Source organism: Eumetopias jubatus, unplaced genomic scaffold, assembly GCF_037043125.1.
Source record: "Eumetopias jubatus isolate StellerSeaLion01/CBP00866 unplaced genomic scaffold, mEumJub1_p1.0 scaffold_5, whole genome shotgun sequence".
Classification (NCBI taxonomy): domain Eukaryota; kingdom Metazoa; phylum Chordata; class Mammalia; order Carnivora; family Otariidae; genus Eumetopias; species Eumetopias jubatus.
Window position 1 is genome coordinate 126,869,979 of NW_028274811.1, and position 27,430 is coordinate 126,897,408.

The 27,430-nt window shown below is 38.8% G+C and overlaps 2 protein-coding genes across 2 annotated transcripts; one reads left to right on the plus strand and one right to left on the minus strand.

Annotated features, from left to right (window-relative positions):
- Positions 1 to 1,078: 1,078 nt before the first annotated feature.
- BRIX1 (biogenesis of ribosomes BRX1) lies at positions 1,079 to 12,030 on the minus strand. The gene is made up of 10 exons (XM_028097976.2): positions 11,824 to 12,030; positions 8,758 to 8,869; positions 7,492 to 7,535; positions 5,974 to 6,044; positions 5,648 to 5,697; positions 5,493 to 5,566; positions 5,280 to 5,330; positions 5,042 to 5,143; positions 3,877 to 4,005; positions 1,079 to 3,634 (listed from the first exon to the last, which is right to left on the minus strand). Exons 1-10 carry the CDS (start codon positions 11,980 to 11,982, stop codon positions 3,365 to 3,367), a joined length of 1,062 nt encoding a protein of 353 aa, XP_027953777.1. The 5' UTR covers positions 11,983 to 12,030; the 3' UTR covers positions 1,079 to 3,364.
- Positions 12,031 to 12,118: 88 nt separating this feature from the next.
- On the plus strand, positions 12,119 to 19,227 carry RAD1 (RAD1 checkpoint DNA exonuclease). The gene is made up of 6 exons (XM_028097977.2): positions 12,119 to 12,299; positions 12,776 to 13,040; positions 13,883 to 13,991; positions 15,537 to 15,795; positions 17,676 to 17,774; positions 18,099 to 19,227. Exons 2-6 carry the CDS (start codon positions 12,846 to 12,848, stop codon positions 18,280 to 18,282), a joined length of 846 nt encoding a protein of 281 aa, XP_027953778.1. The 5' UTR covers positions 12,119 to 12,299; positions 12,776 to 12,845; the 3' UTR covers positions 18,283 to 19,227.
- The last annotated feature ends 8,203 nt before the right edge of the window (positions 19,228 to 27,430 follow it).

A 27,430-nucleotide genomic window follows, 5' to 3' on the forward strand; every position in this document is an offset into this window, starting at 1 on the left:
AAGATTCCGGAAAGCATCTTGTTTTCTGAAGACGATTTCTCAGTGGAGTCCCGTTTTTCCAGATGGCAACTCAGGCTCGAAGTGGTCGAGTGGTTTGCTCAGGCTTCCCCAACTGATCGATGGCAGGATTCAGGTGAACCGAATATAGGATTTAACTCTTCAATTCTCTTAAGCTGCCACTTATCGAGATCTCTAATACTGTTCTTCCTGACCATTTTTGCAATGAAGTAACAGTAAATATGATGCCTTAAACTGGAACAATTTGAGAGAGCATCAACACATTCTAAAATAACATACCAAATGTTTTACCACCGATACGGATAAAATTGTGCTGACCCATCCATCCAGCACTGTTTAACCCTAACTTTCTGGCTTCTAATCCTACATTTCCTAGATTGTTAAGAATGCAGTTAAGGGATAGTATTTAACCAGTTTTTGTTGATCCAACCGATACACTGTTATTACGGGATGGAAGATCCCTACAACTGTTCCAATTTGATAAGGTGTCAAAATAGTATCCTAATTGTCATTAAAATATATTGGTTTAATATACACACCAGTATATTTCACTGTAATGTGAAATGTTTACATATGTCAGTTGTCAGGTGTAGGTTTTGTCAACCGTGTGTAAAGAGAAGGGTTGGCTCTGTTGCTAACGTCTATTGTACAAGGCGGTCCCTTGCTTCCCTAATATCCTGCCCGCTGCACAATCAAAACCAACCAACCCTAAACCTCATCAAGTTTCTCCACACACTACTGTTCAACCAACCCATACTTGAAATTCATACACCTGCCTCTTTTTCAAAGAAGGAAGATACTATCCCACCTCAGTTTGTAAATTGGCAATGGAGAGGGATTGAGATGTTTGAATACAGGTGAAAATGGAAACTTCCCCATTTGAGAATGGGACTGGGGGTAGGGGATAAAAAGTGACAAAGAATAGAACTTTTTTCTTCCTCCAACTACATCTGGTTTTGCTTACAACCTGTGAGTCACTTGCCTTTTTCCTCCTGAGAGAAGAGAGAACTGTTTCTGCCTGTAACATTGTACAGAAATATAAAGACAATTACACTGGATATAAATTTCAAAGGATTAGCTTTATTAAACAAGTTGACTTCTAAATGAACATGAACTTGAAAGAAGATGAATTCTCATTCAAATGAGGTACCCATATAAATGATCATGAAAGGGAAGTAATTTGGGACAGGAAAATACGTAGAAACCGATAATCAAAACTTAAAGAAATTCCACTAAAACTCTACAACACACACCTCAGAAAATGTTCAAAGTTTGGGTCTTCACTCAACTTGTTGAGCCAGTTTATTTTATAACCTGTAATTAGCTTCTTGGGATGTGGGTGTTTAGATACAAATCCTGAATATAGCTTTTCATCCCAGGCTATATTCAATTGCTTAATAAATAAGCTTTTTCTCCCCCTGCACTTAACCAGAATTGGCCTTCATTACACACACCCAAGTATTTAAAGTGACTCTCTGGGGGCGCCTGGGTGGCTCAGTCGTTAAGCGTCTGCCTTGGGCTCAGGTCATGATCCCAGGGTCCTGGGATGGAGCCCCACGTCGGGCTCCCTGCTCAGCAGGGAGCCTGCTTCTCCCTCTCCCACTCCCCCTTGTGTTTCCTCTCGCTCTCTCTCCGTCAAATAAATAAATAAAATCTTAAAAAAAAAAGTGAATCTCTGAACTGAATTACCTGCTTAATATAGATTTCAAGATAAGTAGCCTGATTTAGACTATTTCAAAATCATATGGCCTAATTGTACATTCAAGACCTTTCTTTGAAAAAAATCAAAAAATGAAATATGAAAACTGATTGTTCTGCCTACAGATTCAAAATAAAGAACAAAATTAAAATACAAGTGAGGAACTAGGAAAGATGTCTAGAATGACCCTGCCATAGAAGACCTCTTACAAATTTGTAAAAGATGACCACCACACAAAAACAAGATTAGTCACAAAGGAAAAAACATTACCTACCCAAAAAGGGGTATTCTTTTTTTAACTTACCAAACTGACAGAAAATTATTTCAGTGTTGTCAAGGGTACAAGTAAATAAATGAACACTGACCTCTGGGGAAGTACAGTATTTAGGGGAACAATCAAAATTTCTTAATGTTCACATCTTTTGACTGAATTCCACTTATAGGAAACCACAAGGGTGGTATAAATTTGTCAAGAAGTGTTTGCCATAAGCACCCATACCTGAAATACTATCCCATAATAAGGGACAGATTGTACAGCTATAGTACAGAGTGGAATACTATGCAATTATTAGTCATGTTGTATAATAAAGACATGGGGAAGTGATTAGTATGAAATAAGTGGGTCACAAAACACCAGACGCATGATCCAATCCTATTGTTATATGTGCATATGTAACCATCTCTCTCTTAAGCAGCCACCTACCAGTCCACAGCCACTAGCACCCAGAATCTTGTATTTCCTTCCTACTAACTGACCTCCAGGAGGGTAAGCCCCATGCTCTTCACCTCAGTTCTTTCATCAGGGGAAAAACTCAAATGTTCCAGTGCCCTCCAACTACTATTCCATATTTCTTCCTTTTACTTTTAAATTATCAAGTAATTTATACCCACTGCTTCTAAATTAAACTTGTAATCTACAAATACTTTCAACACATGTATTAAGTCATTTGATTCTCAAAACCTATTATTGTACTTCTTTTTAAAAAAAGAGAGCGAGAGCACACGCCCACAAGGGGGCTGGGCAGAGACAGAAGCAGACTCCCCACTGAGCAGGGAGCCCAATGATGCAGGCCTAGATGCAGGACGCTGGGATCATGACCTGAGCCGAAGGCAGACACACCGAGCTACTCGGGCGCCCTACTGTACTTTCTTGAGGTGAGAAAACAAGATCAAGGATTGGCTTTTCCAAGGCCTCATTCATTGGTGACTCGGGGACTCCAACCTCAGTAAGATGCTTTTTTTTTCTACCAGTCTATCTGCACTTTACCATCTGAAACTAAGCTCTCAAAGTGCCTAATTCATTGTCTTACAAGTAATAATGACCCAATAAAAGTGCTTGAATTTCAGCTTTCCTAAACCCAAAACTTTAATCCAAGAAAACAGGCCTAAACCTGAAGTGTGCTCAACTTTTAGTAACACCAAACAAGCTTTGAAAAAAAAAAAACAGAAATTAACTGATTAGTTCTAAATATCTCTGACAGTGATATTTAGACAAACATACACACCACAGTAGCCACAAATTTTAATTTGATTTTTGTCTTAAATGCCACACTAATGAGATATAACATAGTCCTGGGTAACAAAAAGTATTTACACACTGAATACAAAATAAATATAAAATTACTGAAAGGTTAGTTATCCATTGATTCATTTTGCATTCCCACTGTGCCTCTTCTGTTTCATTTTTCTTTGCCTTTTGTAAATCCTTTTCTTTCTTGCTTTCAAATCAACTTTCGGCTCTGGTTTTACCCACTGTATTTCTATCGGCTTTTCCTCAGCTGGTATAACAAAAACATCTGCAGTGGGATCATGTGGAAGAATAGTCTTTGGTTCTTTCTTTTTCATTTTCTGTGCATCCTTCACTTGTTGTTTCTCTTTGTATTTTGCAGCTGTGATGGATCTTATGATACGCCGATGCTAAAAACAAAAAAATATCAGATGCTTTCAAAATAAAAACATACTACATATGGTGAGGACATTCACTCATGAGTCCTATTTTCCCTTCACTTTTGTCATTAAAAAAAAGTAGTTATTTGCAAGACTGTATGCAGCAAAAAAAACAAATTTAGTTTCATAGTTAACAGAAATTGCTTGACAGAATCATTTTGGCCAGAGAGTTCTGGGCATCCAGGGACCACTGAACAACAAAAATAGCTTACCATGTTTGGAGACTGGTAGTGAGGATTTTCATATAAAGTTGGTCCTCCAAAACTTCCCTGGAAAATCTTTATGAGATTTAAGACAAAGCGAGGTCCTACTTCTACAAGAGCAGCATCTTCTTCTATGATCTTCAATAAAAGGAAACATTTCATTTTGGTTTGGATATACTATTCCTCAAAGTTACACTGGCTATAACCTCTTTACAAATATGCCTAAAACAAGTGAGAACCAATTAAATTAAGGTGGAATGTATTTTCTGAAATATATTGCTAGTTATGGGTAATTGTCATGGGAAAATATTAACTTTTTTTCAGGGTATTCTTTCAAAATTGAGTAATTTCAATTTGGTCCTTATCTTGCTTCTCACTGTGCACATATTCTTGAAAAACTGTGGTTAAATCAATTTTAAAAACTGCTACCACTGTAACAGAATGTATTAAAGCACCCTGTGGAGAACACTTTTAAAATTTAAGTCAACACCTAAATTGTATTTTGACATCTAATTCAAATTAGATTAAAAGGTATATAAAAGGATGCATGGCCAAATTTATTTTTGAATGGCTCCTGATTGTGGAATTAAGAGGCAACTTCTGAACTACAAATACTAACACAACACTGTTGGTTCAGGTATGTCTGCCCTCAGAGGCTAAGGGGCTATGTTTAACTCACACTGCAAGGTACCCAACAACCCTTGCAGGAAAGAGCCCAGATTACTTCAAATGCTGTTCTTTCCATCTCTCTACCTTTCTGACTCCTTATCCTGCCAAACTCCTGCTTCAAGATTTCCAGAATCACCTCTCCTCCTAAATGAGTCACTGTATGACTCATCTCACAGTTCTCATTTAATGCATTCTACAGGGATCATGTTTTTCTAAGGCTTAACGACCTCCACCCCCAGATTCTAACCTCTTTAGAGAGAAACTTGTATCTTACTGAATATATAGTTGCATGTTAGCAAACCCTTACACCACACCAACTGATAGCCGTGGAAAAAAGTAAGAAGAGAAGTAGGTAAAGTATGAGACAGTAGTTAACTGCTACAAGTCCGTGGGGGCAAAAAGCTATTTAAAACAAAAGGACTTATTACCTGCATCTTCTACAAATGCTATATGCTATATATCCTACTTCATTTCAAAATGTAATTAAAAATTAATTAAAGCTAACCTGAAAGTTCCGAAACCATATCCTATTATCCAAAATGGTGAAAGTAAACACATGGTCCACAAATGGTTGGCTTTTGGGATGATATCGTGGTGTACTAAAGATCTAGTTTAAAAAAAAAAAAAATGTTAATTTCTTATTCTAGCGCATATCATGTATGTTTTAGATAGCTAAATTAACAAAAGTCTAAAGGGGACACTCATTTATATTACCAAAAATACTTTCTAGAAAAGATATTTACCTGAATTAAGAGTTCTTTTAACAAAGCATAATGTGGTAATTCATCAAAAGCCTATAAAAATAAAGTGAACATAACATTTACAACAGCAGTGTTTTGTTTAAAATTGTGGGTTTTTTGAAATTTTAACTAAATTGAATTACACAACTACATCCACTAAAAAACAACCATGCAGACTAAGAAAATTAGACCTCATACACTAAATGAGAAACTTACAGGGTCAAAAGACAAAAGGGGCCGAGAACCTTTCAAACAGTTTCCAGTCATCTTTAGTTCAGCTAGGGTATGGACTAGAAAAAATATAACAAAAGTAGTCATAACTTTGGCACAATTATTTTGTCTTAAAAAAATCTTAAACTGAGTCAACTTACTGTTCTGAACGAGGAATTTAGCAGATGGCCCATGAGGTGAATTTGAAAGCCTGAAAAATATGAATTTTCCAACTAATTAGAATTTAGAATGTAGTAAATTCTTACTACCTCACAGTTTAAAAGACACCATACCGTGTGTTTGTAACATCCACATATTTAATTTTCTCTAAAGGTTTCAACTTTTGTGAAATCAAATGAATTTGCTTCATTCCCCGGCCCCGTCTTTTTACATAAAAGACTGAAAGAAGTCTATAACCTAAGAGATATAAATAATAAGTCCATTTACAAGAACAGTTCCACCTAAATCCTACTTAATACATTCTTACCACATATAGAGATCCTGTTTTTTCTTAGCTTCAAAATAGATACATTTATTGCAGTTTTTCATTTCACAAACCTAAACAGAGCGAAGTATAGAAAAATGAAGTAGATAATAAAAATGAGAACCAAAGCAAGCAATATCTAGATTCCTCCAAAAATAGTTAAGCAGGTTAATAGGCTACCAAGGTCTAAATCTAGGTAAATTCACAAAAAGAAACATTTAAACTTCCCCTTAGGTATTCTAAGGTAAACAAGATACTCTGGCCTCTGTTCTGCTTACTGGGAACCTCTATCTTCCTAACATACTCCCACGTTCAACCTACAAAAAGTAAAAGATACCCGAGGGATAAAGCACACTACAATTAGCCTCATCAATCTTAGGAAAATACAGTCCTTCAAGAACCAACTACATCGATTATAATGGTTATTTTTATTTTTAACTCTTTAGCGTTTTGATTTTAAGCTCAGGAAATTTAAGATTTTTCTTCATCTGTACTACCATTTCTGTGATTTCCATTTTGTGAAATCACTAAGGGACTGGTGAAAGGCAGAAGTATAGAAAACTACTTCAACATCTTGAAGGTTTATATTACTATAATATTCATAAACTATCTAATATAGTACTCATCAACTCTCAACTACTTGAGACTTTAAACCTAACAACTTAAAAAAACTCAGGTCCAATGCTTTTTCCTATTGGTCTTAGAACAAACAACAATACTTAACAACACTAAGATGGTTGTTTTCTAGTCAAGCCTCAACTACTGGAAACTGCTAACTGGTTTTTTCTTTCACCTATCTTCACTTGAAATTCTACTTGTTCATGGACTGAATCCCCCATCAAAATGTAAGCCCCACTGGATGACAGGGCAGCTGTTCTGTTAAACAGTTTCCACAGCACTAGAATAAGGCCATTTATAACAGAGGTTCAAAAATCCATGCTAAATGAATAAAAGAAGCCTTTCTATTAGCGAAAGAAAATGAACTTAAAACACGATTCCTCTTTTTTTAAAAAGTTGGCTTTAAAATATAAGTTCAGTATCTTCAACGATACTTTGAAAATTAACCTACTACTAATCTGTAGTATCTTAAGAGCAATTACCATGTGTATCACCTTTAATACTGGCAAAATACTTTCTAAGATGTGTGGTTTTAAAAATATTTAATGGACTTTTTATTTATTTTGTACATGTTGATAGTTTTTTAATAAGTACCCATTATAAATTTAGCACTGTATTGTACATAATGAGAAAAAGAGAGAGATAATCCTTGTCTTCCAGAAATTTCAATATGTTTGGTAAGATAAGACAAATATAAGAATGATCAAAAAGTAATATATACTGAATCACGGAACTGTGAGAACAGACAGTATATAAAAATTTATAAGGCAGGTTACTGAAGTTAAGAAAATTTGTCTCAGTTACCTTTTACAATTTAAAAGTCACTGACTAATTGACTTACTGTTTAAATGAACTATCTTTAATGTTCCAAAATATTTTACTTGAATTACTATCTAAAATTACCTCATTAATGACAAATAACTTGTCCTTACGATCCATTTTTGTATCTATAAAAAGAAAAAAAAGAAAGTAAAAGATTTCAAAGCTACTTCAAACAAATCACACATGCTTTCTAAAAAGTATTTTAAGTGTTTTTACAATCTTCAGTTTAAAAGAGATTTTATTTTCAAATTAGACCTAAACACACATGACCTCTTTAAAAAATCTTGTTCATTTTTTCTAAAAATGACTGATTAGAAAACAGTCCTCGAGAATCATAAATTATGATCTAAGCAGTGTTTCTAGTCAACTTTACATATTCCACAAGTCCCTTTCAAACATGGAAACAGTCTCACACACTGAACTATGTTCTAGGATTGCAGTTTAAGGAACACTCACCGAAGAAACTAAAATTTGAACCAAAGAAAGTTTCTTTGAATTCTGAATCATAGTTGTCAAGGAAATGGATTGAAAAAAATTGTTTCAGATTATCACAGAAAAAAAAATTAGGTCTCTTACTAGTTTCAGAGATATAAAGATACTAACAGCAGACCCCAGTTTGAGAAACAGTGGTCTAAGGAACAAAGTTATTACCTAGAATTAAAGCCAAAAGCATCTTCCAACACAGGCACAAAAACAGCTGTATGATGGTACTGTCACAGTTCTAAACTTAAAACTTCACTTGCCTGCAAGATACACCATTGCTAAAAAGAGTATCTTGGCATTTAGAAGTAGGCTGAGCCCTAAATTAAAGGTGCTTCAAATCCCACTCTGGTCCATTAACTTTCTAATAAGAACAGGTTTTTTTTGTTTGCAAAAAAAACAAAGATAGTAGGGCACCTAGGTAGCTCAGTGGGGTTAAGTGTCTGACTCTCAATCTCAGCTCAGGTTTTGATCTTGGGGCAGTGAGTTCAAGCCCTACGTTGGACTCCACGCTGGGTGTGGAGCCAACTTAAAAAAAAAAAATGCAGATAGCAATACATGGCAGTCCTCAATTATTTAGAAGGACAAACCAGCTCGTGACCTCTGAGAGCATTACAATGAAGGCATTCCTGGACCTTCAAGAAATGTTTTGATAACAGGATATCTAAGAAAGTGAAGAGAATATTTAATGAATTTTGTAAAGAATTTCTAACAAAATATTAATTGGAAAAATCTTGTCACTGTTCTGAGGCAAAAGAGTTCTTTACCTGATAAGGCTGAACAAATGACAAGGTTAAACGACTTAAAGTGAGAATATACAGATAAGTTTATAAATAAGAACTTTTAAAGTATATGATATAAAGGCACCTGCTTTAGAATGAGGCATCAACATTCTCAAGTCTTGCATTAAATGTCTTGTTCTGAAATTTATTCCTCTGGAAGAAAAGATGAGAATCCGTTCTTTATTCTTCCACTTGCCCTAAAGAAAAAGAAAATGTTAAGATTTTTAAATCTCATACTGAACGTAACTTGTTTTTTTTTTTAAAGATAGTTTTAAAAGTATCTCTTTTTTAACTACTCCACCAACCTCTAATGTATTGAAACTACATCTTTAATTCTGCCTCTCTCCCATGTATGTAATTCAGGGAATTGAGATGTTTCACTATACATAGAATCTTTCCACCCCTGAATTCAGAACTAACTCCTCAGTCAATATTCCTTTCACAAGAACACTTTAATATTAATTTAATATTTACTAGGTTCCTACCAGGAGTCAGGCACTGTTCTTATGTGGGAAGATAGTCAACAAGCAAGCAAATCAATAAAGACATGAAGGCAAGAACAGCATGAAACCCTTATTTAGATGCTTTGCCATTTCTATTCTGTATGACAGATAACCATAACCATACCTGTCATATAGGATAGAAATGGCAAAGCATCATGGCATCATGTGATGATGCAAAAAAGGGAACTTAAAAAGTCCCCATTTTATCTTAATAGACAAAATTTAGATCCCCTATCCAAAAAAGCAAGCTAAGATAGCCCTTAGTTCTAATAAAATAACACAGCCAATGGAAAAGTTAACTTCATGTATGTAAGGTAAGTAGAGACACAATAATATTCATAAAAAGCTTCCACGTAGCAGGCCAAACAATCCTGACAATCTCTCAGTAGTATTCACTGACCATAGCTGGCTCCCAGAAATGCTTTCCTTCGCTTTCTCCATTTTTGGTTTTTCTTCTTCCATCTCTCCAATTCCTCCTCCTGACTCCAAAGTGTCTTTCCTAGCCCTCTTTTGGTTTCTGTTCTCTCCAGGACAGAGTTCTCATAATCATTCCATAGCTTCAGTTGTCAAATCTATAGAAAGGAAGGAACTCTCTCCACTCCTAATAAACCAAGTATTTGACTTAATACCTCAAATTCAACTCTAGAAAACTAAACCTTAAATAAAGTTTCCTGTTAAATGATGCAACCATCATTTCCATCCCCCAGGCTTTGAATCATCTATTTGCCCTATTCTCCTATATCATAAGCACTACTAAATGCTGTCAATTTCCCTTTCAAAACAAGAAGATAGCAAGAGGGGAAGAATGAAGGGGGGGAAATTGGAGGGGGAGATGAACCATGAGAGACGATGGACTCTGAAAAACAAACTGAGGGTTCTAGAGGGGAGGGGCGTGGGAGGATGGGTTAGCCTGGTGATGGGCACTAAAGAGGGCACGTTCTGCATGGAGCGCACTGGGTGTTACACGCAAACAATGAATCATGGAACACTACATCAAAAACTAATGATGTAATGTATGGTGATTAACATAATAATAAATACATAAATAATACAGTACAGTAAAAAAAAAAAACCCAACTCTTAATGTCTCTTAATCCCTTCCCATTCCAAGTACCCACGTTCAGATCCTTATCATCTCAAATCTCCTAAATGGCTAGCCTTCCCAGACAGGGGTTTCTCTAATAGGTTTGGCCGACTAGCACCAGCTTACTCTTTTTAAAGCACTGTTTCAATCACATCCTTAACCTCCCAGGATTTTCTAAACAAACTCCCAATACAACATAGCTTTAACGCTGGATTCTAAAATACATTTCTATTTTTACCTCACTATTGCCCTAAATCAACCCTACCTTTTAGCTAATCTGGCTCCATTTTCATTTCTCCTCCACATCAATGCCTCTGATCATTTTTTCTTCTTTGCCCTTGTATTGTTCCCTTGCATTTTTGACTACTGAGATTGTGCCCTTACTTTGAGATCCAGCTCAAGGGCTGATCCCTTACCTGACTGTCCTAGGGTAAAAGTAACCTCTACGACTCCTGTACTTCCACAGAATTTCTCATAATACGACTCAGGTCATAGATACTATCATATTTCCTTCCAGGTTAAGGGAAGAGTGGGAGCACTAACATTTATTGAAAATCCTCTAGACGTCCAGCTTATTCTTCATAAAAAGTAAATCACATTTTCTTCTTCTTAATTTGCAGATGACAAAAGAGCTGAAAATGTGGACATTAATTATCTATAGGGCTAGAATTTAAACTCATCTTTCATCCCTCAGAGCTAACTCCTTTCCCAGTGCTTGCCACCATAGATGGTCATTTATCACCTACTACCTGCTAAAGTACTATGCTAAGGGCCAGGAAAGTAGAAATAGAATCAAAACAGAAATAAATCAAAGACCATCTTTGTCTCCAAAGTATTCGACCTAGCTTACGGAATGGAAGTTAAGCCCAACAACTTGTGTTCACCTTCTCTTGAATACAAACCATGAACTTACATGAGTTAAGTTTCCTTCTAAACTCCCAACACTTCAGAAAGAAAGTCACATTCTAGTTTAGCAATCCCAAAGCCAGAGGAAACCTAACTTCCTACAGTACCTGACCTATATATAACAAGTCTGAATACAAGAAGAGTTCATTCTATCTAGTCTAGCTTTCATCATCCCTTAAGAGTTAAACACCTGATCAGACAGGTCAAAGTCATTATCCCAAGGGCAGCAACTTTTTAAAGAACTGCCTAACAAGCTTCAGGATCCCTGACTGAGAGGAGCTATGGCGGAATAGGGGGACTAGCAACCTCTGGAAGATTTATACTCAATAGCGAGAAATAACTTTAAGGAAAAGTAATAACACCCCCAAGGGCGGGAAATGCAGTAATTAGAAGACACAACACTGGGACTGAGTACCCCAAAGGTTGCTTCCCTGTGAACCGTTCCGAAGCCCGCCCGCTTCCTCGGCCGCCGCCTCCAGGAGACGGCCACGTGCATGAGAGCTAGCTGTAAGCGCGGCGTCTGACCGGGAGGAGAGGCTGAGACCGAGCTCCGGTAACAGACAGGCAACTTCGAAATTAGCAAAGCTTTCATCAGGGAGGTGGCCCCACGGAAGGCGTGTAGAGCCGCAGGTGTAACCTGGATGAAAGCCCTCTCTACCTTGCAAACGGGGCCTGGGATACGGTCTCTCTCTTCTTCCTCCGCCTCTTCTGCCATGTCGCGCAGCTTAGCTGGCTGCTTGGCATCTTTCTCGTTCCTTTTTGGTTTTTTCGCCTGAACGGCCAAGCCTCCACGCCGCTTCCTCTTGGCCGCCGCCATCTTGACTGACCGCCTTCGCTCTCGGCTTTCCTTCCGGCTCTGCCGCTCGCTCTCCTTTCCGATCTCTATGGTACCGAGCACTCGGCTCTGCAGTCCCCCGGCTCGATGGTACCTTTTTCCGGTTTCTGGTGACTCACGCGCGGCTCTCTAGGCCGCCTCTATCTCTGCGGTGACGGTGGCCGAGGTGGCTGGCTGGCTGGTCTGAAAAGAGCGGCGGGAGCGGCTGCATTTCCTCCCCAGTTACCCGGGAGGCGCCGCCCGGCTTCTTCGGTGACCTGGCTGCGAAGGGCTCTCTGGCGTCGGATCCCGCGGGAAAGGTAAGTTTTCCGCGCCCCGGATCCTAGGGCCAGTAAATAGATGCCGCCTCTCGACGGTTGGCGAATGGGGTTGTGTGGGACTCGAGGATCTTCCGAGGAATGGGGGCCCGCCCTCCATCGCCTATTCTGTTAGGGTTAAGGTTGGGGGCGCCGGACAGCGCAAACCCGACTCTGCGGGGACAAGTAGTTCCAGTTTGGGGGTGCTGGCCCTCCGTGGAACTACCGTGTTAGTTGCCCGTTTTCATTGTTCACAACTTTTCCTGTGTTACTAGCCTGTTACTAAAGACGAGGAAGTCGTAGCTTAGAGTGAAGAGTAATTTCCCCGCAAAGTTACATAGCGTTGAAGTGACAGAAATGGGGTGCAACCCCTGTCCGGTGGAGTTCGATGCCCAGGCGTCTTTCACTCGCCTCAGCGCAAGTTGACATCGTGGGCCTTGCCAGCATTGATCCGGAGTTTTATTGTCGAATCTCATCAGGTGTTTCGTGATCCTCGGCAGCCAGTGTTGGCACCGGGAGCATCCCTTGGGACCAAATGTGCAGTGGACGATGCCCCTCCTAACCCCACAGATCCAAGACGAGAATGACTACAGCTTAGTGGCCAGCCTTGACAACGTTAGGAATCTCTCCACTATCTTGAAGGCTATTCATTTCCGAGAACACGCTACGTGTTTCGCTACTAAAAATGGAATCAAGGTTACAGTGGAAAATGCAAAGTGTGTGCAAGCAAATGCTTTTATTCAGGTATGGAAATAGGCGTCTTTTAAGTGATTTGCCAACAGTCCCGCAGTTGGCAAGTGGCTGAGTTGGGATGAGAACCCAAACATTGTTTCCCCAGAGTATATGCTCTTGGCCAATACTTCTCTTTTCCCTTTTATTGGTTATAATCTGTCATTACAAAGTAATATATGTATGGTTCAGATAGGATTTCAGACTTAATCCAACTTTTTTTTAAAGATTATTTATTTGACAGAGCACAAGCAGGGGGAACGGCAGGCAGAGGGAGGAGGAGCAGGCTCCCCGCTGAGCAGGGAGCCCGATGCCATGGGGGGCTCAATCCCAGGACCCTGGGATCATGACCTGAGCCGAAGGCAGACACTTATCCGACAGCCACCCAGGCGCCCCTAATCCAACATTTTTTTGAACACCAAAGTGCACAGTGTGACTTCAGGTATAGAGGGATCGATAAGACATGGTTCCTGTCCTCAAAAGAAATTGAAAACTAGTATCACTCATGCATTATCAAATTGTTTGGCTATTTTCCAAATGACTTAGCCCTGCGGATGGGCAAAAAATGAACAAGGGAAAGTCATGTGGGCGATAGTTTAGATGAAGAAGCTAGATGAAAGACCTTTCATAAAGTTTTGCATGGTACTGAAATCAGTTAGACCTTTAAATACTGAGTAGTAGTATTCTAATGGTAATAGTTGAAAAAGCTTAAGATGTTTTGATTGGTAATCAGAAATTATTTTCATGGGGTTAGCACAATATTGTTATTTTTAAAACATATAAAGTGAAATCTAGAACCTTGTATGTGAGTTTTCATTAATATATATATACATTTTCATGTTTACTTTTTTTCACAGGCTGGAATATTTCAAGAGTTTATTGTTCAGGAAGAGTCTGTTACTTTTCGAATAAATTTAACTATCCTTTTAGACTGTTTATCTATTTTTGGATCAAGTCCTATGCCAGGTGAGCCATTTTATTATTATTGACACAAAAGCATTATACAGATGGTCAGAAAAATACAGGAAAAGTTATTAGAAGTAAGAAACGTATCTTGGAAATTGCAAATTCATTTTTCACTGGTCACAATCATGAATTCTAACTTTTCACATTAATAGAAAGTGTACTGTGGTTCTTTCCGTATTTGCTAAAGTATTTATATTAATCATTTTTTAATTTACAGAGTTTTGGGGATTTTAAATTTGAACTGGCCAAGAGAAGACTTTGAATATGTGTTAACTTCAACATTGCAAAATATGTATCAAATGCTTCCTTTCCCTAATCTGTTCAGAATTACAGTTTAGTGGCCAAGAAAAACAGAAACCAATTCTCCTCACACCTAGTTTACTGTGTTCAAAATGTGCTTGCTTTTATTTCTTTAAGTCCTGTTTATAAATTGTCTATTTCTTGAAATGTTTAATTTTAAAATACATGTTTTATTTTTTTAGGAATAGTGAATTCAGTTGCTATGGATATAAAACTACAAGGAATCCCCTGAAGAATGATTTTATTTCACAGGAATCTAGAGATTAGCTAGGGAAAGTTCAGTTGTGGTTCTTTAGAAAATATATTTTAATTTTGTACTGACAATTCCATTATTATACATTTTCCTAATGCAGCATTCCCTAGCTGGTTTTTCATAAAAGCATCTGCCTTCCCCCCTTCCTCACTGTGGCTCTCCATCCAATAAGAGAAAGCAGATAGAATGTCCAGTCATATTCCTCCTCCTCTCTAGTGGTTTGTAGTGTTAAAACCCACACCACCATTAACCGCCCTCTCTTTTCTCCCAATTTGATCTTAAAGTTTGAGGAAATGTAAATAATATCTCCCAATGGGAAAGGTTGGAAGGATCCTTATCACAGCGAATACACTGACATTATCATACAGACAGTATCAAAGCAGTCCACTGTTGCACACACTGCACCTTTCAGAAAGGGCATAGCTCATTCTGCAGTAATTGTTACTTGCAGCATTAGTCCACGTAGATTCTCCATCCTGAAAATTGTAGATATATAAAATCAGCTATTTCTGAGGTGTTTTTGGCAGGCTGGAAAATGATTTCAAAAAGTTAAATTTTGTTCTCATTGCCAGTTTTATTAGTTACTGTTTGAATTGTCTACGTGTAACTGTCATCAGAGAAAATATCCCTTTTTATAAAGAGATGCATACATATGTGTTAGAAATTGGGCAGGGCGCCTGGGTGGCTCAGTTGGTTAAGCGACTGCCTTCGGCTCAGGTCATGATCCTGGAGTCCCGGGATTGAGTCCCGTATCGGGCTTCCTGCTCAGCAGGGAGTCTGCTTCTTCCCTCTGACCCTCTTCCCTCTCGTGCTTTCTATCTCTCATTCTCTCTCTCTCTCAAATAAATAAATAAAATCTTTAAAAAAAAAATAAAAAAAAATAAAGAAATTGGGCAGAATAAAATAGTCTTCAGGAATTTAAGTATCATTTAAGGAGAGGCGGAACCTGCATTATAAAGCTAAGCCCAACATGTGATTTATTTCCATTGCAGGGACTTTAACTGCACTTCGGATGTGTTACCAAGGTTATGGTTACCCTTTGATGCTATTTCTGGAAGAAGGAGGAGTGGTGACAGTCTGTAAAATCAATACTCAGGAGCCAGAGGAGACTCTGGATTTTGATTTCTGCAGCACCAACGTTATCAATAAAATTATTCTGCAGTCAGAGGGGCTCCGTGAAGCATTTTCCGAATTGGATATGACGAGTGAGGTGCTACAGATCACCATGTCTCCCGACAAGCCTTATTTCAGGTACTTGAACTCAGGGCAATTATAATTAATACTGTAATCTACTCTATCTCCCTGCTTACCCATTTGCTTAGGATGCAGAACTTTTATTATCCAGGTTCCTAGAATTTTCAGATCTTTAGAGAGCCTTTACTCTTATTTCATACTTTCATAGATTGGGAAACGTATGGTCCAGGAAGATGAACTCAGTATTTAAAGCTTCATAGTTAGGTAATGTTGGTTTGTAGGTGAATAGCCCTGTTTACTTTATAAACTGGTGGTCTTTTCATTGTACTACTTACTGGTATAGCTCAAGTTACATCACAAGGAAAATTGGGGCTTAAACTTTTGGCAAAGGTGTTTATATTGTATGGTATCTCTTCTTTCCTTGCAAGTTAGTATAGGATGCAAAAGGAAACAGACGTTTTCTCTACATCGTTCATTCACAAAGTATCTATTAGTCACCTACTGTGTGCATATCTACCTTTTTAAGCACTTTGGAAAGGAATGGGTTAAAGTCAAGGTGAAGAGAAAAATATGTGAAACAGCCTCAAAGGAACAGAATTGCGTGCCACTAAGTACCAAAATAATTCAGAGACGCTTAGAGAACAGCACCTGAGTACTTAGGGGGGTTGATCGAGGCAAGCTTCCTAAGGGAGGGGAATTTTCAGCAGGAATACAATGTCAAAAACTCTCAAGCTGCTCCTGACGTTTTGAACCAACAAATTATAAAATTTTCAGGATTAGAGTCAATTTGGAGAGAGGATTTAAATACATCAGAATATTAAGTAAAGGAGCTAAAAATACATAACAAATGAGAGGTATGTTGTTCTTTTTTACATCTACCCTAGAAGAACTGCAGGCCCTTATCATGACATGGAGCAGTTAAAAATTTGGCTCAAGATTAGTTAAAATATTAGCCAAAATGGAAATTCTACCTAAGTATTGATAAGAATTAAAATCTGGGCACTTAAACAGTGTATTTCAGAAGATCCCCGCCTAAGTGATGTCTCTCAGCATAGGTAACTAGATAGATTATGGTATCTTTCATCTCCAGTATGGGAAATGATTTGGTGGTGGGGAACTAGGAGTTGAAATTTTTTTCCAGATGTGTTAAATTTGAGGTGCCTCTGACACTAGGGAGTAGTTGGACATACGGAGTTCAGGACATCAGTCTAGAATGGAAATTTAGATTTTGGAGTCGTCATAATGGCTGGGTATGGACGAGATGGCTCAGAGAGAAAGAGCTTACGTTAGAGGAGAGAAAAGGCGGAGCCTGAGGAAGACCAGCACCTAGGTCTTCTATCACTCTGCTCACACAGTAGTTACCAATGTGGTAACCCCATAGCAAATGATCCATAAATTCTTGCAGATAAAACAAACATATAAACATTTACAAATTGCTGAACACACAAACTGCTGACACTGCCAAGCAAGGAAAACCATGAAACCGCCTAAAGAGCAGTCTAAGATACAGAATAGCCAGAATTCCGGGGTGTGGCGGTGAGGATGGGGCTCAGGACCCCAGGATTGCTGATGAGTTTGATCAGGGTCTTCCATCATTCCTCAAACTCTCCTTTTATATGATTTCTGATTTAAGGATGAGGAAAGGTGAGTATCAGAGTAGAATTAAGGTAATGAAATTGAGGCAAACACCCCTGGATTTTGATGGATTCATGATGGATTTTTTATTAGTTTATTAGTTGCTAGATCTTCTGAACTCCCACAGCGTCCTGCGGGAATCTTTGTTACTGTAATTGGTATAGTGTATTGTCAGCATTTGTTTATATATGTGTTTCATTCACTAGAATGAGCTTCTTAAGGAAGTGTCTTCTTTACTGAGATCCTAATGTGACTTATTGTTGGACCAGTGAATAAATGAATTGCTCATTTTTTTACTGTAGGTTATCTACTTTTGGGAATGCGGGAAGCTCCCACCTTGATTATCCCAAAGATTCTGATTTGATGGAATCATTTCATTGTAACCAGACCCAGGTGAACAGGTCAGTTCTTAAAATATTGGTGATGAAGGTGAGGTCGAATATCACATATCTATTAAATAAATGTAAAACTTTCAATCTGTTGCTAAAGGTATAACATCCTAAAGATATAAATAGCGGGGTGCTGGGTGTACTTGGGGATTTGGGGTTGTGTTAGTGAATGAAATTTTATAAATGAAAAATATTAGCATATTGGACAAGTATTTGATTTTATCCTTATATTTGTTACTTGGTAGTTTCTGACTAATTTTTGTCCTTTACTTGGAGTTATGAGCACTGCTTCAAATGTGTCCAAATAACAACTGCTTCTTATTTACTTCTCTACAGATACAAGATTTCCTTACTGAAACCCTCTACAAAGGCCTTAGTCCTGTCTTGTAAGGTATCTATTCGAACAGATAACCGAGGATTCCTCTCATTACAGTATATGATTAGAAATGAAGATGGACAGATATGTTTTGTGGAATATTACTGCTGCCCTGACGAGGAAGTTCCTGAATCAGAGTCTTAAGTAGGGCCTTCCCTGTGATTTCTACCTGAACATTCATGATAGGTCACATCCTCATTCTGGGTATAGTATCTCCAGGAGACTGGGTTTTCTAAAGGGAAGAAGCATGGAGGAGACGCGAACAAGGTCCATGTACCCTAATAGTTGCTGTATATTTTGTAAGTAAATGTTTTCATATAGTCATGGATTACCCACTACTGGACTATCCTTCGGTTCTGTTTTTTGAACTCATTATGAGCCAAGATGAATAATCTATTTAAGTCAGACATTTCAAGGGTCTAAAAATTTAAAGTTTGATGAATCCATACCTGAAATGTTCTTTTATTTACTATTAGAAAGAGCAGCTGCATATGGGCGTTGCTTATTAGTTTGAATTCCGAAGAATATATCTTAACAGTGGTTCTCCAAGTGTGGCATCTAGACCAACAGCATCACCATTACCTGGAAACTTGTCAGAAACTCTGGAGGTGGGCCAGTAATCTGTAGCTTAAGAAAACTTTCCCCCAGGAAATTCTGATGCATGCTAATGTTGGAGAACCACTGTTTTGAAGGATACTTTTTTGTTTTAATAGCGCTTAATTGCACTGAAGTGATTGCTTTTACATGTGATTTCTTCCCAAATGTTCTGAAGTTTGGGCTTTGCCAAACAAGTCTGAGTAATTACATGATTTATTTTTAAAGTATACATTTTAAAGAAATCTATGAACAAGGTATATAAAAGAGTCTTCAGAGCTGAGTTACAGGATTTCTTCTTGTTCTCTGCAACTGTTCAGTGCAGTTAAGTACTGTAGTAAGTACTTATTAGATACCTTCTGTTTGCCTATAAGAGTTTCTCATCCAAACCAAGATGTAGAAAACCAGTTATTAAGTGATTTTGCACTTTCTTGGGTAGTTTTCCATCAATTTTTATGGCATGTAGATATTTAATAAAATGAAATACTAAAATTATCTGGCTTGTTTTCTAGTAGAAAAAAATATGTAACTAAAATAAAGGTCCTGTACCGTGTGATACAGCTCAGAGTTGGGCAGGTGCCATTGGCCTTTGTGGGTGGGACAGTTCTTCATGGGGAAAAAAACTCATCCCATTGCAGGATTCATTTAGCCTCCTTGGCTCCTACCCACTGACGCCAATGCTTGTGACCTGTGACCCCCACCCCCCGCTACTCATGGCTAAAAACCATTCATAGTATTCATCAAAAACATTCATCAAAGTGGTATATTTGGAATGCCTTACCTTAAAATAGGCCACATGGCATGAGAGGAGATTGGTTTGGAGAGTAGTTCAGCAAAGCACTTCAGGGAAACACTCCCCAGAGCAGCTGTGGGCTCTGCTCGCCGGGTCATGGACAATTCTGGGTATCTAGCTCAGAGTGACTCCCTGATAACTACTGAGACCCCCAAGTCATCTCAGGATGCCGGCTGGCACAAAAAGAGTTAGAGTTTTGTAAAGTATAGTGTATGTTCAAGAAGGAAATGAATGAATCTACTAAATGTTGTATAAACTTTTTTTAGATAAACATCAAAAACAACAAATATAAAACATAATTATGAAAACATTTAATCAGTCAATTTCAAGGACTATAATTTTCCTTTAAAATAGGGCAGTTATTTTTGGGTTTTATTCATTGGTATGTCCTGTACCTAGAACAATGCTTATTATGTAACACATTCAATAAATACTTGTTAGATGAAAGAACCTCCATTTCAGATTATCTTTTAGCATCTTATTAGTCACTATAATTCCAATTATTTAGCTCTGAATTGATTTTGGTCTAATGTATTTTTTGAAAGTTAGACCTGTGAAGGATTTAAAATACATATATATATATATACATATATATATGTATATATATATAGGTTTAATAGGGAAAAATTGACTTTTTGCACATTTAAGACCATTTTAGTTGCACATATCTTTAGCTATTTAGAATTCGTAAGCTAATGAATGTAATTCTTTCTCCATCACCCTAACAGGAAGCTACTGATTTAACACAGAATTTCTTATTTAGTGTGTTCTCTTGGACCTAGGAATTTACTAGTTTAACTTTGTTCAAATTCCTATGACAGTCCGCTAGGGGGAGTGTTTTCTCAGGCCAACCAGGACGCACTGGTGACTACAAATTTGAGTGTCACACACAGAAAAATAGAATCTTATTTTTCAGACCTTTAGTTTTTTGCCTTTTTGAAGTTTATCTCATTTTCTTATTAAATTTTGCTTACTACAGGAATGGGTAGTTAATCTTTTTCTCCATTTTTAATGTTTTTCCCTGTTTGATGATGGTGTGTGTTTCCACCTGGAATTGATGAAATGATTCAAAATCAAAATAAAATGATTTTTAAAACTCTGCTTTTCTAATAAAAATAAATCTCATAACACAATCACTTTTATAAGGAGCCACCAAGTTTCTATGGTGTATCAAGTAGTGCTGGTAAGAATTTGTTACAGTTGCTGAAAGGGCAGCGTGTAGCATTCTTAACAGTTCAGGCTGGGGAATTTTTTGGAACAGTGTACTCCCTTCTTCTGTTCCCTGTCTTCACACTGACTTCCCCTTGTCCCCACCCGAAACAAAATCTCCTGGGTCCTGAGGAATTGGAGAGATAGTCTGGTTTTTCTCTCCTAATTCTGGCGTGGGTACTATTTGCACCCACAGGTCGGGTTACGCGCACAGCCCGTGCAGATGGCAGCTGTCACGTGGGTCTCCCGCTCCAGGAGTGACAGTGCCCCATCAGAAATGCCCTAGGCCGCTGTTCCACGGGCTTGTGCTATCCGTATCGCAGTCCCCACCAGAGATTTCCATAATGAGTAGAGTAAATGTTTAAAGTAGGTTTTACTTTTGAAATTAATAGCTTTTTGATCAATCTAATAGATGATAGTAGTGGCTCTCCTTGGCAAAACGAGAGGTATTCAGGCTGTGTGAAACGATTAAATTCCTTCAGAGTAGTTCCCCATGCTTGCATGGAAAACACACGAGAGTCTAGTGAGGCTTGTAGCCTGTACATTTAGGCTTGGTGCTTGAGGCTTGACCCCTATAGGGTCTCGCTTCCTGCCATTTTGTCCAAGGATTTCTGGTTGCTTGTTGCTCACTGGATTAGGACAGTCTCACCTCTGGAATATTGTCAGGTTTGCCTTACGTAGGCCTTTTGTGGAAACTGGTGGGTGAGCTACCAAAACAGAGAAGTGGGGCTTCCCTGACCTAAAGGAACAGGTTGCATAAACTGTTTGCATGCTTGCTGATAAATGTTTATTAAAATCTGGGCTTGATTTTTTTTTTCCTTTTCTGATTTGGCACAGAGATTGTAGGAAAATAGCTAACCCTCATCCACTTCAAAAATTTCAGTGCCTGTTAGCTATTTTTTTCTTTTTTTATTATTATGTTAATCACCATACATTACGTCATTAGTTTTTGATGTAGGGTTCCATGATTCATTGTTTGCGTATAACACCCAGGGCTCCATGCCGATCCTGCCCTCTTCAATACCCATCACCAGGCTAACCCATCCCCCCACCTCCCTCCCCTCTAGAACCCTCAGTTTGTTTCTCAGAGTCCATAGTCTCTCATGGTTCGTCTCCCCCTCCGATTCCCCCCCTTCATTCTTCCCCTCCTGCTATCTTCTTTTTTTTTTTTTAACATATAATGTATTATTTGTTTCAGAGGTACAGGTCTGTGATTCAACAACTTACATAATTCACAGCGCTCACCATAGCACATACCCTCCCCAATGTCTATCACCCAACCACCCCATCCCTCCCACCCCCCACCACTCCAGCAACCCTCAGCTTGTTTCCTGAGATTAAGAATTCCTCATATCAGTGAGGTCATATGATACATGTCTTTCTCTGATTGACTTACTTTGCTCAGCATAATACCCTCCAGTTCCATCCACGTCATTGAAAATGGCACACTTTCATTCCTTTTGATGGCTGCATAATATTCCATTGTATATATGTACCACCTCTTCTTTATCCATTCATCTGTCGATGGACATCTTGGCTCTTTCCACAGTTTGGCTATGGTGGACATTGCTGCTATAAACATTGGGGTGCACGTACCCCTTCGGATCCCTACATTTGTATCTTTGGGGTAAATACCCAGTAGTGCAATTGCTGGATTGTATGGTAGCTCTATTTCCAACTTTTTGAGGAACCTCCATACTGTTTTCCAGAGTGGCTGCACCAGCTTGCATTCCCACCACCTTAAAAAGAATCTGAAGGTTGTGAATGACCTTATTCAGATCTGTTAGAAACATTAGGTGTTCGATTGGGGTGGATTATCCAGATTGCTGGTTCGCAATGAATGAATTTAGAAAGTGGCTTAATCCTCATCCAGAGTTTTCCAAGAGAGAATGCAAGTTTATATTCAGTTTTACTGAGTTGACTATTTCCAAGGTGGTTTCTTAAAACTTGGGGATTTCACAAAATACTAAAATTTGAAAACTTTTAGAACCGACATAAGTAACAACTTAATATTTTCTGAGGTATGAGGATATTTAAACCATAGCCACCATTCATTATCACCACCGTTTCATTAAACAATTTAACATCAAAATTTCACAAAATGGACTACTAGCAACTTTACACTGACAACACTGGGAATATTTAAGTGTTTAAAACTAATTTCAAATGCAAAAGCAGGATCACACCATAACATTTTATTTTGCAATGTTACACTTTATGCTATTGTTTTATTGATACAGGTTTGTCAGTCTGGAGATCTTAAGACGTTTGGGGTCTCCCAAAATAATTTTTAGTGTTATGCAAAATGGAGTCCAAGTGGCCACTTCTGTCTAGTACTTTTGTTTTTTATCACAGTCATTGTTGAAAACCCATTTTCATCTGGATATATGAAAATGGAAGCGACTCTTCTGAGGCTACTTTAGTCAATTCAGAATATTCTGGGTAAGAACAGCAGGCCCATCTCCAGACAGGGCTAAAATTAGCAAGGACAGAGACTGGGTGACCAGTTCACAAGCACTGCAGTAAAGGTCAGTGGGATACAGCTGCCTTCAGGCAGGGCTGCAATCTGAGACCTTAGCCCTGAGTGCCAAACTGAAAGTTCTCTGGGAATTAGCAAGGGGAGGACACAGCTGCAGGAGGGAGACTACTAGCCTGTAGACAAGCCATTGGATTAACTGGTATTATGTACTTAGGCCAAAGCAGCACACTACTCACCACTATACATTGCTTGGGTACTCGATCATTAGGTTTTACAGACTGAACAAAGGACTGAGATAAAAAAAATAATTTTTTGAATGAAGAACCAATTCTTATAAGCACTGAGTGAAGTAGAGATGTTGTTAGAAGACACTTGGATCCGAAAGACAGTCTTTGAGCTCCATTAAATCTGCTAACCTAACTGAGAATCGATGAAAATGGAAAATAAAAGTTTCTTATATTGTAAACTCACAGGGATCTGATTTTTCTCCCTGAGTACCTGAAGAAGACAGTAAGGAATTTAATTTGAGATTGCCAATTTCTTTTCCTAGATACACATTTGTTCAGGGGGTAAGGATTTTTTTTTTTTTTTTTAAACCTTGGTGAACATTCCTTCCCTAAAACAAGCCTCCTTAATCCAATTTGGGTTGGGGGCAGCCTAGTGGGATAGAAGGTATAATCATCCATGATTCAGGAAGTCAGCTTTATAATCGCCAGGCTGACCTTGAACAAATCAGTCTCTCTTGTCCCTTGTTTCTTCATTTATAATAAGAATCAAAAAGCCCTCTCTGACCCTTAAGATGGCATGAGACCAGGGCAAATGTTTTCAGAAGATCAAATGTGTTTCTTCACAAGGCAGTTTTAGTGACCTGAAACAGGATATGATTAAAAGTACTTCCAAATAGTATATTAAAAGTCACCAATAAACTACTTAGATATTGCAGAATCTTCTTTAAATACCAGAACTGAAAAAAATTAGAGTTATAAAAGGGAAATAAGAAAGGTATTGGAGTCCCAGTCACTAAAAAACTAAAAGCGTCGGTCTAAAAAAAGATTTCTGACCCCCCTCTCCACCCCAAGTTACTAATCAGGATCCTGCTTTCTAATGGCCCCTGGGTATTTTACCTGTAATGGTGCTGCTCAGTAGACCTTTTTTTTTTTCTTTACAGTCCTTAATTCTGCCTTTGATCTGCCATTGCTATCAGTGTCGATAAATCTATCTTGTGATCCAGAACTTTTGTTATCAACAGGTTGGCTTTATTGTTGGCTATCTTATATAGAGGTTTTCTCTTTACTGATAACAGAAGACCTAAAGGGAAGGAGAAAACCATTTGTGCATTTTTCTTTGTTCTTGCCATCTCGTCCAGCTCCAAATCACTGCTTTATTAAGCTAGAAGCCTGGACTGAGTCTGAGGCAACTATTTCACCATGTGCCCGTACCCCTAAAATGCTGACTCTTTAATAGGCCTCTAAAATGATTCTAGAGTCTTGGTTTTTCTCCCTAAAGAGCAGGGAGCTCTTCCTTCGATTCAGATGGCAGCCAAGGATGTCTTAAATACCTGGATTGCTTTTAATCACAGCTGAAAAAATTTGTCAAGTTTAGGGTCTTTTATATTCATAATTTTCAGGTGGTCTGTTCTCATGAACACACAGATTTTAGAGCCCAGGGGCCCTGTTAAGTGCTACAAAGAGGATCTATCTTCCCCATTTCCAGCCATTAAGATTCCCATACTCTGATTTCCTAATACTGGAGAAGTTGGGCTGGAGTTAGAAGTAATCTGGTCCAAAAGAAATCTGGTCCAGAAACCTGGTTTCTATTAAGTGTTCTTCAGTCATCTCCTATTTAGACCTCAAGCCTGCAAAGTGTGGTTTTCATAGCCCCTATTTGCCTGAAGAAAAGCATTTGTTCCACAGAAACATGAGATACAAAATTTTATAAGACTTCCCTTCTATGCAAGTTCCACTAAAGACTGATTCATTCTCTACTACTGACTGCATAAAACACAGAAAGCTATCTGGCACTTTAACTTCCTTCTCAGTAAACCAAGAGATAATGTGATTTCAAATCTGTAGAAGAAATAGGCGCAAATTAGGTCAATGGCCCAGGGTGTCATAAACTCAGAGGTGGGCAGAAATCTGAGGGACCTCCGCTGGTGATAGTAACCAGAAATCTGCCTGGGCCTGCTACCCTCCTGCCACAAGGTGGCAGGATTCCCCTTGCCTGAAATCTCCAGGTCACTGAAAGGACACTGATTTCCATCCACAGTGTATACATTATCTCCTCTGGGTTTAAGTAATTGTGTCAGACTGTCTGTTTCCAAGGGCTGATAAGCTCCAGCTCGCTTTCAAGATATTAACCAGCAAAATGTTTTCCACGCCAGCTTGGCCGTAGCTTTTCACCAACAATAGTTACCAACCTTTTCCTTTTGCTTCATGCACCAATGTTGTAACTAGAAGGTAATAAACTCAAAGCCCAGGCTTCAGTAAAAATAAAAATAGCTGTTATTTGTTACATACTGTAACATACTGTAACATACCAATACTGTGGGGCGGGGCACTCTGCTAACCACTTTACATACATTTTATTTTCACTACGACACTGAGAGACAGGTACCATTCTCATCTCCATTCTGTGCATGAGGACACCAGGATTACCTGCGGCTAGGAAGTGGTGGTTCTGGGGTCTGAATCCAGCCTTGTCTATCTCCAGAGCTAGCTCTCAGCCACCATGAATCATAAAGAAAAATTAGTTAATAGGGATGTATTGAAGTCATGTTTCTGCCATCAGATAAAATAGTTCATTGGTGAGGTAGTCGTGTTCACAAACTTTATTATGTCCTGAAGTGGGGCCCAAATTCTTTACCAAACTACCAAAGCATTCTTGTACCCTCAGTTCAAGCATGTGCTACACCCCTTGCTTTAAAATAAAACCAAATCTTAGATGGTTTCTCTACTTTGGTTCTAAAGACTGTGTTTTATTTGCCAAAATTTAAGTCACTGACCATTTCAAAAAGAATTCAGGTATATATGTTTTTTTTTTTTAATTAATTTGTTCTCAACATGCCAGATAGGGAAGTTTAGTATATTAAAAGTTCTGAGAAGTCCGGGAAATGAACGTGTGTCACTTTGTTTACCCTAGTTTGTTTTTTCCTAAACTGATCTGCCTCGGAGCCCTTCTCCCTCCTCCTCATAGTCAGTGCCACATTCCTTGCAGTCAGCAACCCCTGCATACCCTCTAGGAAATGCTACCTTGTACGGCAGCCATAAAGAACTTACCATTGCTTCGATACACTGTCCTCTGTCATGCCTCAGGGCCTTTGCATATACAGTTTCTTCTTCCCGGAATGGTTTCTCTTCTCCACCTGGATGAACTGTTACTCGCCCTTCAAGAAACAACTCAGGTGTAACCCTCTCAGTGAGGTCTTTAACCAGCTTTCCTAGATGGTCTCTCCACTCGCACTACACTGAGATTTCTACTGCAGGACTCATATTTTCATTATTTCTTCATGGTTGCCTCTCCCACTTGATTGTTGTCTCAAGAGTAATGACCGTGTTTTATTTCTCTTTATTAGCACCCGCATCTTTAACCGCACCTCACGCTTAGTAGGTGCTCATGAGATGTTTGTTGAAGGAATGAATAAAGATGAGGAAACAGACTCAGAATGTTTAGGCAACCAGAGGTCCCGTAGCTATTTCATAGCAGAGTTGGGCCTCACACATGTGGTGCCTTCACCCAATGTATCCTGCTCTTGTCGCTGTACCCGAATAGCAAATCTGTGACAGCAGGTCAGCCATCCCCTACCCATACCCCGGGACAATACTAATAAGTCAGCGCCACCAAACCCAGGCTTTTGCTCTGGAACGTAAAGCATCGCTCTAAGAAACCACTAACAGAGTGGGCCCATGAGATGAAAAATATTCGATCTCGTTGCCCTCTTCCACACTATGTCCTCCTATCAATCCATTTTTGTGGACGTGGCAGAAGGCTGTAGATTGTAGAATTCCTCCCCTGCTTTGCTACAGACAAGGTACCCCGAACTACCTCTCTGTCACTGAGCAGCTTCTGTCCCTCCTCAGGGAGGCCCCAAGGTGAGCAGCTAAAGGCTCCCTTCCCCATCTGCCCCAGTGCCTCCAGCTTTTCCTAGTAGCCTGCCTTGGACAAGCCGCTGCCCCTTGGCACCAGGATGCAAGAGCACATTTGCCTCCCACCCACTCATA

Bases quoted from the DNA above. Each gene is read 5' to 3' on its own strand.
- RAD1 (XM_028097977.2), top strand. From the start codon at position 12,846: ATGCCCCTCCTAACCCCACAGATCCAAGACGAGAATGACTACAGCTTA. The intron at 13,041-13,882 runs GTATGGAAATAG...TTTTTTTCACAG, and splicing joins AAGCAAATGCTTTTATTCAG to GCTGGAATATTTCAAGAGTT. The intron at 17,775-18,098 runs GTCAGTTCTTAA...ACTTCTCTACAG, and splicing joins AACCAGACCCAGGTGAACAG to ATACAAGATTTCCTTACTGA.
- BRIX1 (XM_028097976.2), bottom strand. From the start codon at position 11,982: ATGGCGGCGGCCAAGAGGAAGCGGCGTGGAGGCTTGGCCGTTCAGGCG. The intron at 7,536-8,757 runs GTGCCTTTATAT...TTCTTTTTATAG, and splicing joins GATGCCTCATTCTAAAGCAG to ATACAAAAATGGATCGTAAG. The intron at 4,006-5,041 runs GTTAGCTTTAAT...CTTTTATTGAAG, and splicing joins TATGGTTTCGGAACTTTCAG to ATCATAGAAGAAGATGCTGC.